Source organism: Myripristis murdjan, chromosome 17 (assembly GCF_902150065.1).
Source record: "Myripristis murdjan chromosome 17, fMyrMur1.1, whole genome shotgun sequence".
NCBI classification, from domain to species: Eukaryota; Metazoa; Chordata; class Actinopteri; order Holocentriformes; family Holocentridae; genus Myripristis; species Myripristis murdjan.
Window position 1 is genome coordinate 16,820,721 of NC_043996.1, and position 14,840 is coordinate 16,835,560.

General features: G+C 40.0%; 1 protein-coding gene across 1 annotated transcript; it reads left to right on the top strand.

The window, feature by feature from the left end:
• Positions 1-876: 876 nt before the first annotated feature.
• LOC115375524 (fizzy-related protein homolog) lies at positions 877-9,487 on the top strand. The gene is made up of 14 exons (XM_030074952.1): positions 877-998; positions 2,247-2,320; positions 2,979-3,107; positions 3,448-3,511; positions 3,887-4,017; positions 4,180-4,265; positions 4,389-4,572; positions 4,890-4,955; positions 5,706-5,808; positions 5,969-6,153; positions 6,310-6,543; positions 6,666-6,770; positions 7,443-7,535; positions 7,723-9,487. Exons 2-14 carry the CDS (start codon positions 2,252-2,254, stop codon positions 7,762-7,764), a joined length of 1,491 nt encoding a protein of 496 aa, XP_029930812.1. The 5' UTR covers positions 877-998; positions 2,247-2,251; the 3' UTR covers positions 7,765-9,487.
• Positions 9,488-14,840: the final 5,353 nt, after the last annotated feature.

The following is a 14,840-nucleotide window of genomic DNA, read 5'->3' on the forward strand; positions in this document are numbered from 1 at the left end:
TCAGGGTGTTTTAGCTGTACAAAGCATATAAGAAATATCAGCATTTTACATACATTTGTTTTAGCTGTTTTGGGTGACACTGAGGAACTATTTACTTATAATCTTAAAAAAAAAAAAAAAAAAAAAAAAAAAAAAAACTTCTGCTTTAGGGCCGTAAGATCACCTCACGTGACATTTGGGAGGAAAAACGTGATTCCCACAAAACTTGGATGTATAAGGAGGGGGACGTGGCAGCTGGAAGTTGTATTTTGAAAAAGGGGCTTTACTGCAGGCCATCGAGACTTCAAAACAAATGCATTATTTTGGACTGGTTCATTCTAGTATTAAACAAACTGACTTGCTTTTAGATTAAAGAGGTAAACCCTCAACAATGTAGATGAGCCATCTTGACCCTGTATGTTGCCAGTAAAATATTTTATTAAAGGAAGGAAATGGAGCAATGCATGTCAACCATTTCTTCCTCACAAAACAAAAAATTATCAGAGGAATGAATGTAATATTTTCAAAGTTTTTTTTTTTTTTTTTTTTGCCATACATGTATGCTATTTATTTATTAAATTTTTTATTTGTCATCTTTTTGCCTTCTTTTTTCGTTAGATTTGTTTTGTTTTTGCTGTATTTTTCCTTTTGCACCACTTTATCTTTTATTATCTTAATGCTAATCTATTTGTAAATGATGCTGTTGTCTTATGTTGTTTGTTCATGACTTGAAATAAATATTTACTTGGGAAAGGAGCAGCACTTGATGATATAAACCCTGAAAAAAAAATGATAAAATTATTTGTATGCTATGCGTTCCGCTCTGCTTCAGCCGCTCAGACAAACTGTTTCCTTGGCAACACAAAGTGTGTGATTCAAAAACGGTGACGTCACTTCCTTCCCATGGTCCTTAGCGAAACCCAATTGAACGTTTGGTGAAAGAAAACATTTGGATTTTGTTTACTCCCTTTACGAATAAAACATATAAAACAACGAATCTATCACGGGGATCGACACGGGTAAGATTGTTTTTTTTAACAGTGTGAAGCGAGAGTAGTTTTGACGGTACACGGTTCGTTTTCATGTAATTGTAAATTGTGAACAAACAATGTTGCGAATGCATTAACGTTAGCCAGGTAGCTAGCGTTAGCTCACGCTCGGCTCAGTCAGCTGGCTGGGCATTAAAGCCTGTTTGCTGGACGCTTGACTCGTCCGCTCTTTGTTTAGTTTCAGTGGTAAGAGTTTACGTATATTTGGCGACTTGTTGCCGCATTTGACTCACTCACTGAGCCGTTTTAAAGCCCAGACGGATGTATGAAGCCAGCATAGCAGAGATGTGGCGTTAGTGTGACTTCACACTCGCAGGACACACAGCCGAGTTTCAGGTTAATCCAAGTGCTGCTGGATTTGGTCGACTGAGCCCCCCTTAAGTGTCATTATGTCTAAGTTAATTAAAACATTCGCCCAGTGGGTTTAAAGCATCCAAGTAGTCGACTAGTCAGGTAAACACCCATCATGGGTGGTTATTATTGACCAAACTACATCATTTAATAACTCGGTGCTATTAGAAACGCTCATGTCTCAGCTGGTTTGTCTCATTATTATAGAGTACTATTAAATATCATCACTTTGTGTCATTGCTTATATAAAGGCATAGTGTGCTCTCTAATCAGAGTTGTTAGTCAATAGGCCTGGACAATATATCAATATCAAATCAATATCGTGATTTGAGACACGATAGCGTCTGGGATTTTCGATATTACAATATTGTAATATGGCATCAGTGTTGTCCTCCTTGTTTTAAAGGGTGTATTACATTAAAATTATGAATTTACTGTGCTAACATTTGTTTCTACCCTTTATAGTATTATATAGTAATTACTGATAATTATTTAGCAAATAATCTCATTGTGTTAATATTTTGTCTTCCCCACAATATCATCACAATATCGATATATTTTGATATATATCATGATATGTGATTTTGTCTCCGTTGCCCAGCCCTATAGTATCATCATGCTGATGTGATTGTATGCATCAAAGGGTTAAATTGAGCGATGATGAAGTGCTTTATGGAAGATTTTAAAATATTGAGAATGTTGAGTATCGTAATATGCCCTGACATTATTTATAGGCCTTATCACCCAGCCTTATTAGTTAGTATTGTTGCACAGAATTGAAAGAATGAAATCATAAATAACAAGGTTTTGTGCCTTACCAACACAATGATTTGATTATTGTATTGATCATTTTTGTTCTGTCTTCAGTCACCATGGACCAGGACTATGAGTGTAGGCTGCTCAGGCAGATCAACATTCAAAACGAGAATGCAAGCCCCATAGTAAGTGAATAAATATCCTCTCACTCTCCACATTTACAGACAAGAAGTGTTGTTTTGTATTTTGTTAATTCCACTGAAGTCTCATGGACATTTGGTTTTGTTCACACAGGGTAGAAAATAGCACACAATTAATTTTCATCCAATTAGTTTTGTAAGCTAAAGGTTTATGTGATTTGCTTGTGTATGGTTGTGCCAGTATGTACAAACTGGAGCTATACGTCTTCTCTGTATGTCCTGTCCTGTAAATGAAACTACACAGAAGTGCCTCACCTAGCCATGGATCAGGAGTTTTTTTTTTTTTTTTTTGTGATTATGTTGACAATAGCATCACACTAGCTCCTTCCAAAGAGGATTTCTGTTTGGCAAAGGAATTAAGATGGGCAGTGAGGGTGTGTCACTCTGCATGTGTTAGCAGAACAAACAGTCCAGCAAGACTGGCTCTGTCATTTGATGGTGTCACTCTTGTTTTGTGGAAACAAGACCTTGTGACCAAGTGATTGGCTTTTATGAGTGCCGCCTCCCGTTGTTAACACCTCACACAAATGCCCCATCTGCCACCACACTGTCGTCCTGTTGTGATGTCGATTTGTCAAATTGGTGTCCAAGGCCTGTTTGTGTGTGGCTCAGAAATTGGTTTCTCCTCCTCTCCCTTGTGTAGAAGGCCATAGGAGCAGTGCGAGCTCTGACACCCACCAGCTCCCCCCTGTCCTCCCCCAGCAAGCATGGCGACCGCTTCATTCCCTCCCGGGCTGGTGCCAACTGGAGTGTCAACTTCCACCGCATTAACGTGAGTCTGCTGCACAACAAACTCCCTGTGACTTAAATGACACTGTTTAAGAATCCATCTTGAGCTCACCTGGGAGAGCATGTGTCACGTATCAAGGCTGAGTCTTTACCTCAACAGCCCGGGTCCTGTGCTGCATGTCACCCCCCCCCTCCTGTCCCTCTCTACTGTCACTGGAAAAAAAAGATTCTATCTTATAGATGAATTTGCAGATTTATTGTTTTTTAAGGAAATGCACTGTTTCTGTTGAGATTCTTAGTTCACTTATAATCTGTTTTGACCCTTAATTTGAAAAAATTGGTTGAGAATGTTTGTTTATTGTTTTTATTCTTTCTTGACATAGGAAATTGAGAAGTCCCACAATCAGAACAGGAAAACCAAAGATGGCACAACAGATAGTAATAAAGGTAATCCATCTGCTTTTATCCGGAGAAACAGATACACTTTGCTGTTGTATCTGTGTATTTAGTGTGAATGCAGTCTTGTTAAATCTTTTCACCTTATTTTCGCTGGTATCTGTGTCTGTCCCAGTCGAACTCCACAATTTGACCTTCTCTAGTTTACAAAGCCTATAGAGGCTTGTGGAAAGTGGAGATAAGGACTAAACAAAGCTTAGCAACAAAAAAAAAAATCTCTCCTTGACTCTTAGATGTTTGAGAGGTAAGGATAAGGACAGAAGTGGAGAGGTGTTAGAATTTAATCAGATTTGGAACCCAGAGTGATAGTACTTGTTTTCTTTACTTGTCTTTATGCCTCCTCTCTGTCTCTTCCTCTGCCTGAAGCTGATGGTCTGGCTTACTCGGCCCTTCTAAAAAACGAGCTGCTAGGAGCCGGCATCGAGAAAGTCCAGGACCCTCAGTCAGAGGACCGTCGTCTCCAGCCATCCACTCCTGCCAAGAGGAGCCTTTTTAGTGTAAGAAATTCTAACATTAATTATATTTGACTCGTAGATTTATTAAACTATGTAACGTTTACTTTTTATTTTTTACTTTTTCATTTTTTAATTACTTTAAAGGGCCTCTTAAGTTCAGGTATCTTTAGAAAGTAATATTAATCATCTGTTTGTGTTTAATAGTACTCTGTAAGTGCCAAACGGGCCCTACCGGAGGAGGATGGAAACGCAGTCTCTCCATATTCCCTGTCACCTGTCAGTAGCAACAGGTAATATGTTTTACTTGTGCTGTCAGTGTTTGAATGTTTTCTCTTTAGTTTAGGAGAGGACTCAGAATTATATTTCTCATTCTCTGCATTCGCTCTCTTTAAAAATTGTGCTTTACTTTGCAGCCAAAAACTGCTGCGGTCACCAAGGAAACCTACACGCAAAATTTCCAAAATTCCATTCAAAGTTCTGGATGCTCCGGAGCTGCAGGATGATTTCTACCTCAACCTCGTGGACTGGTCCTCTCTCAATGTCCTGAGTGTTGGACTTGGTACCTGTGTCTACCTGTGGAGTGCCTGCACCAGCCAGGTGAGTGAGGCTGAGGGCACTGACCAAATCAATAAAAAATGACCATTTCAATAAAATATCTTTATTATGTTAAAAAAGAACTGCCCAGTTGTATGAAAATAAAACCTTATATAATTTATTAAATATATTTTATAAACCTTATATATTATATAATACCATTTTCAGAAACCTTTGATCACACCAGACCAATACATCTAAGTTTGGCATCATGCACAACTCATGCATAGTAACTCATCTTAATGAGGATGAGAGGATTTAATGGAACTGTCCTGATTAAACTGTTTTTTTCTCTCTTTTTGTCTTCTCCATCTTTTCAGGTGACACGTCTGTGCGATCTCTCTGTAGAGGGAGATTCTGTAACATCAGTGGGCTGGTCGGAGAGGGTAAGCATTTCATCTGTTTCACAACCTCTTTTTATCTTCAAACCTTACCTTGATGATCTGTGCTTGGCAGTGTTGCATAAAACACTTTCTTTTATCCGTACTTGCTGCTAAAGGAAGATCCATATATTAGCTATAACAGTCATTTTTGTGTTGCAGATTGCGGTTTAAGGTTATTTATATTTCCTAAATGGTGTGTGAAGTTATTGTGACGGTGTGTGATTGCAGATTCACACATAAATCAATGCAATATTCCAAGAAGAGGATGATAGGCAACAGTGCTATCTGCAAATTGTTAATTGTCTGCAAATCTCTTTTTTATTAGCTAGACATTAACTTCCACTAGCCAACAGGTATTGTATTTATAGTTTGCAAGGTTGATGATTGAAATGATGGACTCAGTTGCTATATTATGGTGGCATTATGAATATTCGCTCTGGGCGAAGGACGGCATTTTAAAAATCCTTAACAGAGAGGAAAATTGAATCCTAAGACTACAAAAAGCACTGAGACATTTAGAAATATGAGGTGTTTTATGCAACCAAGCACAGGCTAATATATAATTATGTGTAGTTAGTATTTTTGCCCGTTTATACTTTCTCTATTCAACAGCTGTTTATGCCACAGGGAACGCCTATGCCAAATTATACACATACCTCAAGTTTGTGAAGTGTTTGTGTACGTGCCTGCATTTGTGTGTGTGTATGAATATACAGGTTGATGTGTGTTGATCAGCGTGCTGTCTGTTTGTAGGGTAACCTGGTTGCAGTCGGCACTCATAAAGGCTATGTACAGATCTGGGATGCAGCAGCAGGGAAGAAGCTGTCTGTGCTGGAAGGACACACGGCCAGAGTGGGTACGTTGACAGGCTGCGGCGAATAATGGATGTCTGCGATGGAGCTGGAGACAGTTTTAGTCATGCCTACAAAATCTTCCGCCGTCATTTGTTTTTGCAGAGTTAATCAGCATCATCTGTCACATGTGATCAGTCAATCGTCTCCCCTCTCTGTCTCCAGGTGCGTTGGCATGGAACGCCGACCAGCTGTCGTCGGGGAGTCGCGATAGGGTGATCCTGCAGCGGGACATCAGAGCTCCACCTCTCCAGTCAGAACGTCGTCTCCAAGGACACAGACAGGAAGTCTGTGGGCTCAAGTGGAGCACCGACCACCAGCTGCTAGCGTCAGGTGGAAATGATAACAAGGTACACAGACTGGGAATCCCACCTGTATGTTTATCAACCACACGGCTGGATCAATATCAGGAGTTTTCATTCATTTCCTCAAGCAGTGACAAACATCTTTTTTTTTTCTTGCCCCTCCTCTCCTTGCCCTCTTCCTCCCGAACCTCCTGTCTGTAGCTGCTAGTGTGGAACCACTCAAGTGTCCTCCCGGTGCAGCAGTACACAGAGCACCTGGCTGCGGTGAAGGCCATCGCCTGGTCTCCCCACCAACACGGCCTGCTGGCCTCCGGAGGCGGCACGGCCGACCGCTGCATTCGCTTCTGGAACACTCTGACCGGCCAGCCGCTGCAGTGCACTGACACCGGCTCTCAGGTCTGCAACCTGGCCTGGTCCAAACACACCAACGAGCTGGTGAGTTGACAGAAGGCACAGAACTGGATGGTGCTGTCGTAAAGTAGAATTCATGTCTAGATTTCTGTTTTTAATACAGGGAAAGCTGCAGTAGAGTAAACTTATTTGTTCTTTGCCTACAGGTCAGCACACATGGTTATTCCCAGAATCAGATCCTGGTCTGGAAATATCCTTCTCTCACTCAAGTGGCCAAACTCACAGGACATTCCTACAGAGTACTCTACCTGGTCAGTGTGTGTGTGTGCGTGTGTGTGTGTGTGCGTGTGTGTGTGTGTGTGTGTGTGTGTGTGTGTGTGTGTGTGTGTGTGTGTGCAGAAGAGTCTATGAGTCCCAAGGTTGTCACTAGACGTTAATGACTTTGTAATATACTGAAATGAAAGGAAAATATAACTTTTGAGGAAAAGCTAAAACTGAATTACCACAATCATATCTTTATAAAAAGGTCAGCTCAGCAAACCTCCATGAGCACTGCTTGTTCTCAGAGGTGACATGACAAATACTTTGGAGTAGATGATTGTTTGGGATTATTTTGAGCTAAATGGTGTGAATTCAGATTGCTTTTGATTCTGTGACTGCATTTGTACAGCATGAATGTAAATACATTTTTAAAAGAATTTCTAATTTGTCGTTTGTTTTACAGAATCCCTACCACATATATATAAAAATATGCTTCTTTTGAGTACCATCCCTTTCAAAAATACTTAAACTGGATATGAAACAAAATCAAAACTACGTTATTTACTACTTTAATTATTTGAAAAACTGAACAACTGAACTCACACTGAACACAAAAAACACCATATAATTATAATAAATAATGACAAACCCCAATACATTTTAAAACGTGTTTAGCGCTGCTTAGTTCTTTTAGTGTGTGCTCTAATTTGAGTTCTGTTCAGGCCATGTCCCCTGACGGAGAGGCCATCGTGACGGGAGCGGGAGACGAAACACTTCGCTTCTGGAACGTCTTCAGCAAGATGAGATCCACTAAGGTAGCCGGTCGCTTCTCTCCGTTTTGTGACACTTTAAGTCAGAAATTGGCTGTGAATCCTTTCTTGTGCTCTGCTGACTCCATTTGCTCTGGTGCACTCCTCAGATTTGAATTGTCTCACAAAACCAGTGTTTGTTTGTGATATTTATTTCAGTCCTTTTCCCCCTCCTGTTCTTTCTCTCCATCAGGAATCCGTATCGGTGCTGAACCTGTTCACCAGGATCCGGTAGTCAGCAGACCTCTGTGCCACTGGGGGATACAGAAGGGAATAGGATTTATTATTGCATGTATTAGGCCCATTGGAGTCCAAGCTGCAAATGGGCTCCTTCATTGAGTATTCATCTCAGTGGGCTGCAGAAGCCCCCCTCGCTCGCCCTTAATTTGTTAGCCAAGTTGTAGCTGAGGAACGGAGGAGCTGGTGAGAGCTGAGACCCTCTTCCTGAGGGTGGAGGGCGGAGGGGACATGTAGTCCACTTCCTTCTGAATGATCAAACCACTGCCTCCTGCAGCACACACACACACACACACACCCCTCCACTCGACCATCAGTGCTCTCCAACGTAAAGGAGTGTTTTGGGGGGTGAGGGGGTGCTCTCTCCTCGTGTGATTCTGTTTTGTTTACAGACTGATGTTGTGCATACCTGCCAAATATTGTTTGTCCTTTATGAATGTCTATTTATTTTAATTTGTTTTGTTTTTATAATTTTGTTTTATTTTTACTCAGTTTTAACCCATATTCTTATTAGTGTATTTGGCAGGGTGGTAGACTTATTTTTCTGTGTGCGATTGCTACATTTATGGGTCCGATCTGTGGAGTATGTTTAGTTTTCATTCTGCCTTAAACAGATAGGGTATGCAGAAAAATCCACGCTTGTCTTTTAATATTTTACCGAGGGGCGACGATGTTTCACACCTCTTGATTATCAGAAGCTCCGTACCATTTTGAGAATGGTTAACATAGGTTGGACAAGGGAGCTTTCTCTTCTTATAAATGTCGTGGTGAACTTTTAATCCTTTCAACCGCTGACATTGATTTTAGTCTAACGATACTAAGCAGTGTTGGCTGAAACTTTTCCGTAACCTCACAACAAAATTGCATGGTATTGCATGTAGCACATGTTAGAAGAAAATAACTTAATGTCAGTTGTCAATGCTGTTGTGGATAACATACATTCACAGTACATTTACACACTGTGCGGTGTGCAGAAATACAATTATCATGGAAAACACTTAATATCCAGCTTCCAGAAATTAAGAATAACATTTTCCCTTATGTGTGGCATCGCTTGTCACTTAGCTTGTTTCCCTACCGTCTTAATTGGAATTTCAGGCAAAGGGAAAAAAACAAAAACCAAATCATTTTAGCTTATCAGTGTAGCTTGCAGCAGCAAAGCATCACCTCTGGCCTAAATCTCTTACTGTACTCACAGAAATGGTATGGAGTAGAATAAGGGAAGTGTCATGAACTTCAGTATCTCAACAGACACGTACAGCAGAAAGCACTGCAAAGGACAGCGTTTCACTGCCTGATTTTTTCCCCCTTCCTAATCTGTTTACTGCATTGTAGTTTATTTTACCAGAAAAAGGAATCTTTTCTATCACTGGCATTTTTTTTTTCGTCCCTCATATTTGCTTTTCTTATATCCCAGTTTGAATGTTGAGTGAACTAGTGTGCCACCTTTAAAAAAAGATAAAGAAAAGAAAAAAGAATGCTATTTATTTGTGTTGTGTCGCAAGTTCTTGTACAGCCATGGCATGTTTGTTTACTCTTAGTGTGTCTCTGAGGGAAGATGACGGGCAGTTTCAGTGCTAAAACTTTGTGCACATTCTTTTAATGCCACTTAGAAAACAAAACAAAGCTGCCAACTTGAATTACTGAAAGAATGTTAACAAAGATAAAGAAATATTTCTGTACTGAGATATTGAATAATTAAACAATCATATCTTGTATGATGTGTTGTGCTGTTGTTGTTTTGTCCTTTTAATCAGGCAAAACCCCATGGGCTGCTGTATAAAATTATTTGCCTCAGACAACATAAAATTATTGGCACAGATTTGTTTCACTATTTCACTATTTCCCTGAGCAGTCACATGAACTAATGGTGTTTAAAACCGAGTTAGGGTGCTCCATTAGACATATGGTGTTCATATGGTACTATAGTATTGGTATTCAATCTTAACAACATATTGTACATCCTCCAGTAGATTGAACCTCCAGTGCCGTCCACATCTAAAGTAAACACCAGAGGGAGCCACATGATGAGCAGTTTGCAGTTCAGTGAGTGGCTGCTTCTCTGCTATTAATAGTAACAGAATAGGCCTTAGACAGGTTGCTTAAAAGGGGAATAAGAGAAGGATACCTCACCAGCTAAAAGGCTCTGATGGAGGTCCTTTAAATGTGTCATCTTTCATTTTTATCAGACCATAAAATTTATTAAATATCCTTACATTGGAATTTATAAGATTTAAATTTCAACAAATATCTAAGTCTGTTTTTTATTACTATTATTATTATAAATTTCCCTGTGGTGGGACTAATAAAAACTTATTTATTTTTGTGCACAATTTAAAAAAAAAACTGTCAAAATGCAACAGATTGTGCAGGTGAGATTAAAAACGCCATGAAGTTTATAGGATTATCTCACCCAAATCACAAGAAAAAAAAGTTGCGAAATTAGCACCAGTAAATGAAAGATAAACTGATCACGTGATAATAAATCACACTGATTCACACAAATCAGATTCATGTATGTTTTTGTCAAAATGAGTCAGGTTCTGCATCACGATCAACATTTCTGATGTTATAAAGCTCATAGTGTACCCTTGAACATGATACTGCCTTTAAACCTGCTACACTTGGGAAATAGGAAATGGTCTTTTGCAGATCAAGATCAAACTCTCTTTAATCTTGTTGTATTTACTTGTAGAAAAAAAACCAAAACAAAACAAGAAAATTGTACTATCTGCCACAAGGTCTCTGGAAAATGTAATTGCTATTTATTACAGTATAACGTTGAACGCTAACCAATAACAGTTAATACAGCCATCTTGTCAATAACCATATTCCTACCGAACAACTACCTCTGCACTGGACCAAATAAATAGTATTAACTTTTATATCTATATGCACTGGTTATTTGAATAAGAGAAAGTAGATTTGTCAAAGAAATCAGTCAAAATGCTTCTTAAACAGTCTTAAAAAGCTTTTGTTCCTGTAGACACCCTGAATCATCTCCTCCTTGGTTTCATTTTGTGCCGAGACACTGTCAAGTATCACATTTGTTAAAACTGGAAGCAAAACGTACAACTCCTTATTCTGGGCACTAAAGAATCCGTGGCCCCACTTTGGCCTCTGGTAGTCTGCAAAATTTCAGCATCTTATCGATCTGCCCCCCACACCATCAAGTCATAGTTATGACCCCGAGTGTAAAAAGTCACCCCACCATCCACACTGGCTCTTGTGAATTGAAACAAAATGGACTTTGTCACCATAAACAACAGCTGAAGGGTTTTAATTCCATAACAGGTGATAACGGTAAAGAAAACAAAGCTTATGTGATGTTCACTGCATCTTATTTATGATGTACGAACAATCGCATCCCCTACAGTTTTTCTACAACCTGACAGTAGTCTGAAACTGATCAATAATTAGTATCAGTCTACAGTTAATGTTACTCTGTTGCAAGCAAGCAACCAAGATTCACACTGGAGAGCTTGGGGACGGCTGCCTTTCTCCCCCCACTGGTCTCAGTTCTAATACCATGTAAATCACATGCATACTCCATTATAATGATCCGATAAAGCATGTTAATGTAAGACATTCACAACAGTCTTCTATCTGCTCCGTCTCCCTTGTTGGTGAGTTGTAACATTAAGCCCTGAAAAAATGGAAAGAACAGAGGGAGATGACTAATATGCATAATCCTACCTCCTGATGCTTCTATCAAGAGGCAACATAGAGCGCAAAGTTCGTTATACAAGTAAGCTTCACAACATAGCAAGCTGGATCTTCCCCCAGGATCCTCCCTAAGCCCAACTCTTGTGTTGCATTGATATCAGCCTGCGAGGATATCAAAGGAGCAGGGCTTTTGTGACACCTAATAGCTACAGCCACCTAGGCTCCTTCTGTTCATTTTGTCAGAGGGAACAGAGCACATGAGAGGGTCACACATGTGCCTCATTTACAAATAGACAGTGACTCTCCCAACAAGCACATATGGACCATAATGGGGGGATGGGATGGGTACAAAGTGCAGGGTATTTTTCCACAGCCTGCAACTAATGACACGCCGCCATAGCCGAGGTCAAAGAAGACACTGCAAAGTGAATCCAATTCGCTTTTATTGACTCAAACGAGGACTGTGGAGTAAAATAAAGATTTGATGGCAGATGATTGTCTTCGAGTCTTGCTCGAGGATTTGGGAAAAGATTCACACAAGGCCTCTGGAAGCAACCTGAACCATCCTTGACATAGTGTTTAGCTTCTTTGGGTGGGAAATAGAAATAGACTTTAGTCTTAATGCAGACAGGCCCAGATGTAGATTAAATAATCATGTCAGCATTTTCTTGTAACAAATTGCATGGCAACACATAATTCTGCATAGATGCCAGTTATTAGTGGCTATGAGTGGCTATTTGCTGATGTTTCATTTGTGTATGTATGTAGCTTTACTAAATTCTAACCCTGTGCAAGGCAAAACAATTGACTTCTTAAGTACACCAAAAGTCAAATGTCCAAAGCTCCGGGATTGGCTTTTTAAAAATTCTCCTTACCTGCCCTTTGTAAGGAAACATGAGTGCTTACAAAGATCAGTGCAGCAGTTTTCCTTGAACCAAGCAGGCCAAGTGGCATGTTTATCTATAGTCTGTATACATGGCTGATCAAAACTGTGAGCATCTTTATTTGTTGTGGCTATAAAGATGCCACTCAGTTCCTGCAAATAAAGACCTACCATCTTACTTGAATCTAAATCCAACATTAAACAAAAACTTAACATTTTTTACAATGTAATATACAATTTGTTCAAACATGGGCCTATCACATTAGCTGAAAGTGAGATCTCAGGATCCCAAGGGATGCCTAGGTGGCCCCAAAAACAATGGGGAATAGTATATATTTTTTGCTTTTTCATTTGAAAACAACACAGAAAGGATGCTGTTCTGATAGGTTCCCACTTTTTATCTCCACTTCTCTAAAACAGACAGTTGTCCAGCTCTGTGCCACAGATTCCTAAATAAAAACTCCTGCAGGTCATCAGAGGGGGGTCCTGTGTCATGTGTGTTTCTGGGGGACCTTGGCATGAAAAAGAATGAGACCCCCTGTCAGAGGATGATGACTCCTGTTTGAGCTACAAATGGCAGATGGCATTTGGTTTTGGAAAATCAGTTTCTAAGCCCTGATAAAAATTGACAAAAATATGAACATAAGATGAGTCTGTGTGTGTGTGTGTGTGTGTGTGTGTGTGCGTGCGCGCGTATGTGCGTAGAAGTAAAATTAAATGAAACAGTTGTTTTCTAAAGAACCATATTTTGCCATATGGAAGCACAAATCTCACAAAATGCATGTTTTGCTGCTGTCATTGCAGATTAATTGGACATGTTGGCTGAACTGTCATGTGGTCTTGGTCTTATTGAGCTACTTACTGTCTGGCTCAGGTGATCAGATTAGAAGACTTTCGCAAACTTAGGTTACATCAGGGGGATTTTAGTATTTTAATGGTGACGGGGGAAAAAAACACGTTGACAAGGCTGATCCACCAAAAATCCTATCATTAAATTACAAAACTGCAGATCTGAGAGGGCCTGAGCGAATTGTATTTTCTGTCTGACTGACGTTTCAAAACACATTTGTATACATTTTTTGCACCAGTGTCTCAGTTCTAGCCTTATATTAACGTTCAAATCATGTAATTTGACTATTGGTTTGGGCCGCACCCTTAATAGACCTGAAAAAAATCGCCTGTCAATTGGTCTCCTCTTGCAATCGTCACTCTACATTGATCCGCCCCCTCCTTCTCCTCCTTGGACAACAGGCCTATATAAACAGACAGATCCATCTTTCTCCGACCTACCTAGTAACATCATGATAACCATTACGTGGACCACAGATGGGAGGGTTCACAGACTGAGATTGCCGTTTATTCCAATAGAAACCTCAGAGTGAGGGAGACGCAGCCGTGACTACTCATCCAACACACCCTATACTCAACATTATCTCGGCATCACCTGTTGTTCGCATCGTTAAACGGTGAGTGCATCACTCAGGCTTTGTTGTTTCTTATTTGAAGAGAATGCGAGGCTCTTTATTTTTTGCAAGATTTTGTGGGCATCTGTTACAGTGTTTCCGCTGCACAAAAGCATATAGCTGTGCTGCATGTTTTGCAGAAACATACTCCTCATTCTTGAGGAAATTACCAGAAAAATAACATCTCAAGCCAAAATAGGAGAACATAAATACTGTGACAAATCCAGACTGCGTCTAGGGGAAATTAAATGACACCCCGTCTTCCTCTTCCTGCCTCGCCTGGGGAAAATGTTTTTTATGTCGTCATGTTGCCTTGATTTGAAAGAAAAAAATAAATCACTCTTCTCCATATTATGTCTTAGATATGTCATAAAGCAGTGGTCCTCGGCTTTATAATTTACTGAAAGAAAACTTTGGTGCAGCAACAGGTGGCATGTTTTTCCCGGGCCGGAATCTAGGCGAGATGCTGAGATGGACATGGAGAAAGTAGGGCGTCATTCAGCACCGAGGACAGCTCCCACGTCGAGGGCTGCTCACATCCCACAGTTGCAATCCACATGGCCTAAAAGGTTATCTGCTGCTATTATTTGTCAAGTCTGTGATATGTCTACTGAATACTAGTAGTCTATTATTACATAATTGGCCTTAACAGCACCAACATTCAAATATACCTGCTGTTGGGAAACTGGTTTGATGATGTTTTGAGGGTGTCTGAACACCTCAAATGTTTGCTCGTCAGGCTATAAAATCATTTTTGTCAAGACAGAATCAAGCCATTTCTGTCACAAAGATACAAAAATGACTGACTTAGTGGACAATGCTGCTGATGTCTTCTGGAGTCTCATCTTGATCTGCTATCTGAAGAGAATGCTGGCTCTGCTCAACGCTCCATCTCTTTTTTATAGTTTGAAATGAGGACTTAAGCTGTACAAAAAAAGAAAGAAAGAAAGAAAAAAAAAAACACTTTCCCCTCTTTCCCTGTGTCTTTGCTACCTTTCCCTTGCTAAACTGTCCCCCTCTTCCCATCCCCCTCTTCCACTGACTCCCAGTCTTGTTGCATAG

What these genes read in the sequence shown, in the direction of transcription:
- LOC115375524 (XM_030074952.1), top strand. Translation starts at nt 2,252, where the DNA reads ATGGACCAGGACTATGAGTGTAGGCTGCTCAGGCAGATCAACATTCAA. An exon ending in GGAGTGCCTGCACCAGCCAG is followed by an intron (nt 4,573 to 4,889) that starts GTGAGTGAGGCT and finishes CCATCTTTTCAG; the next exon opens with GTGACACGTCTGTGCGATCT. An exon ending in CCTACAGAGTACTCTACCTG is followed by an intron (nt 6,771 to 7,442) that starts GTCAGTGTGTGT and finishes AGTTCTGTTCAG; the next exon opens with GCCATGTCCCCTGACGGAGA.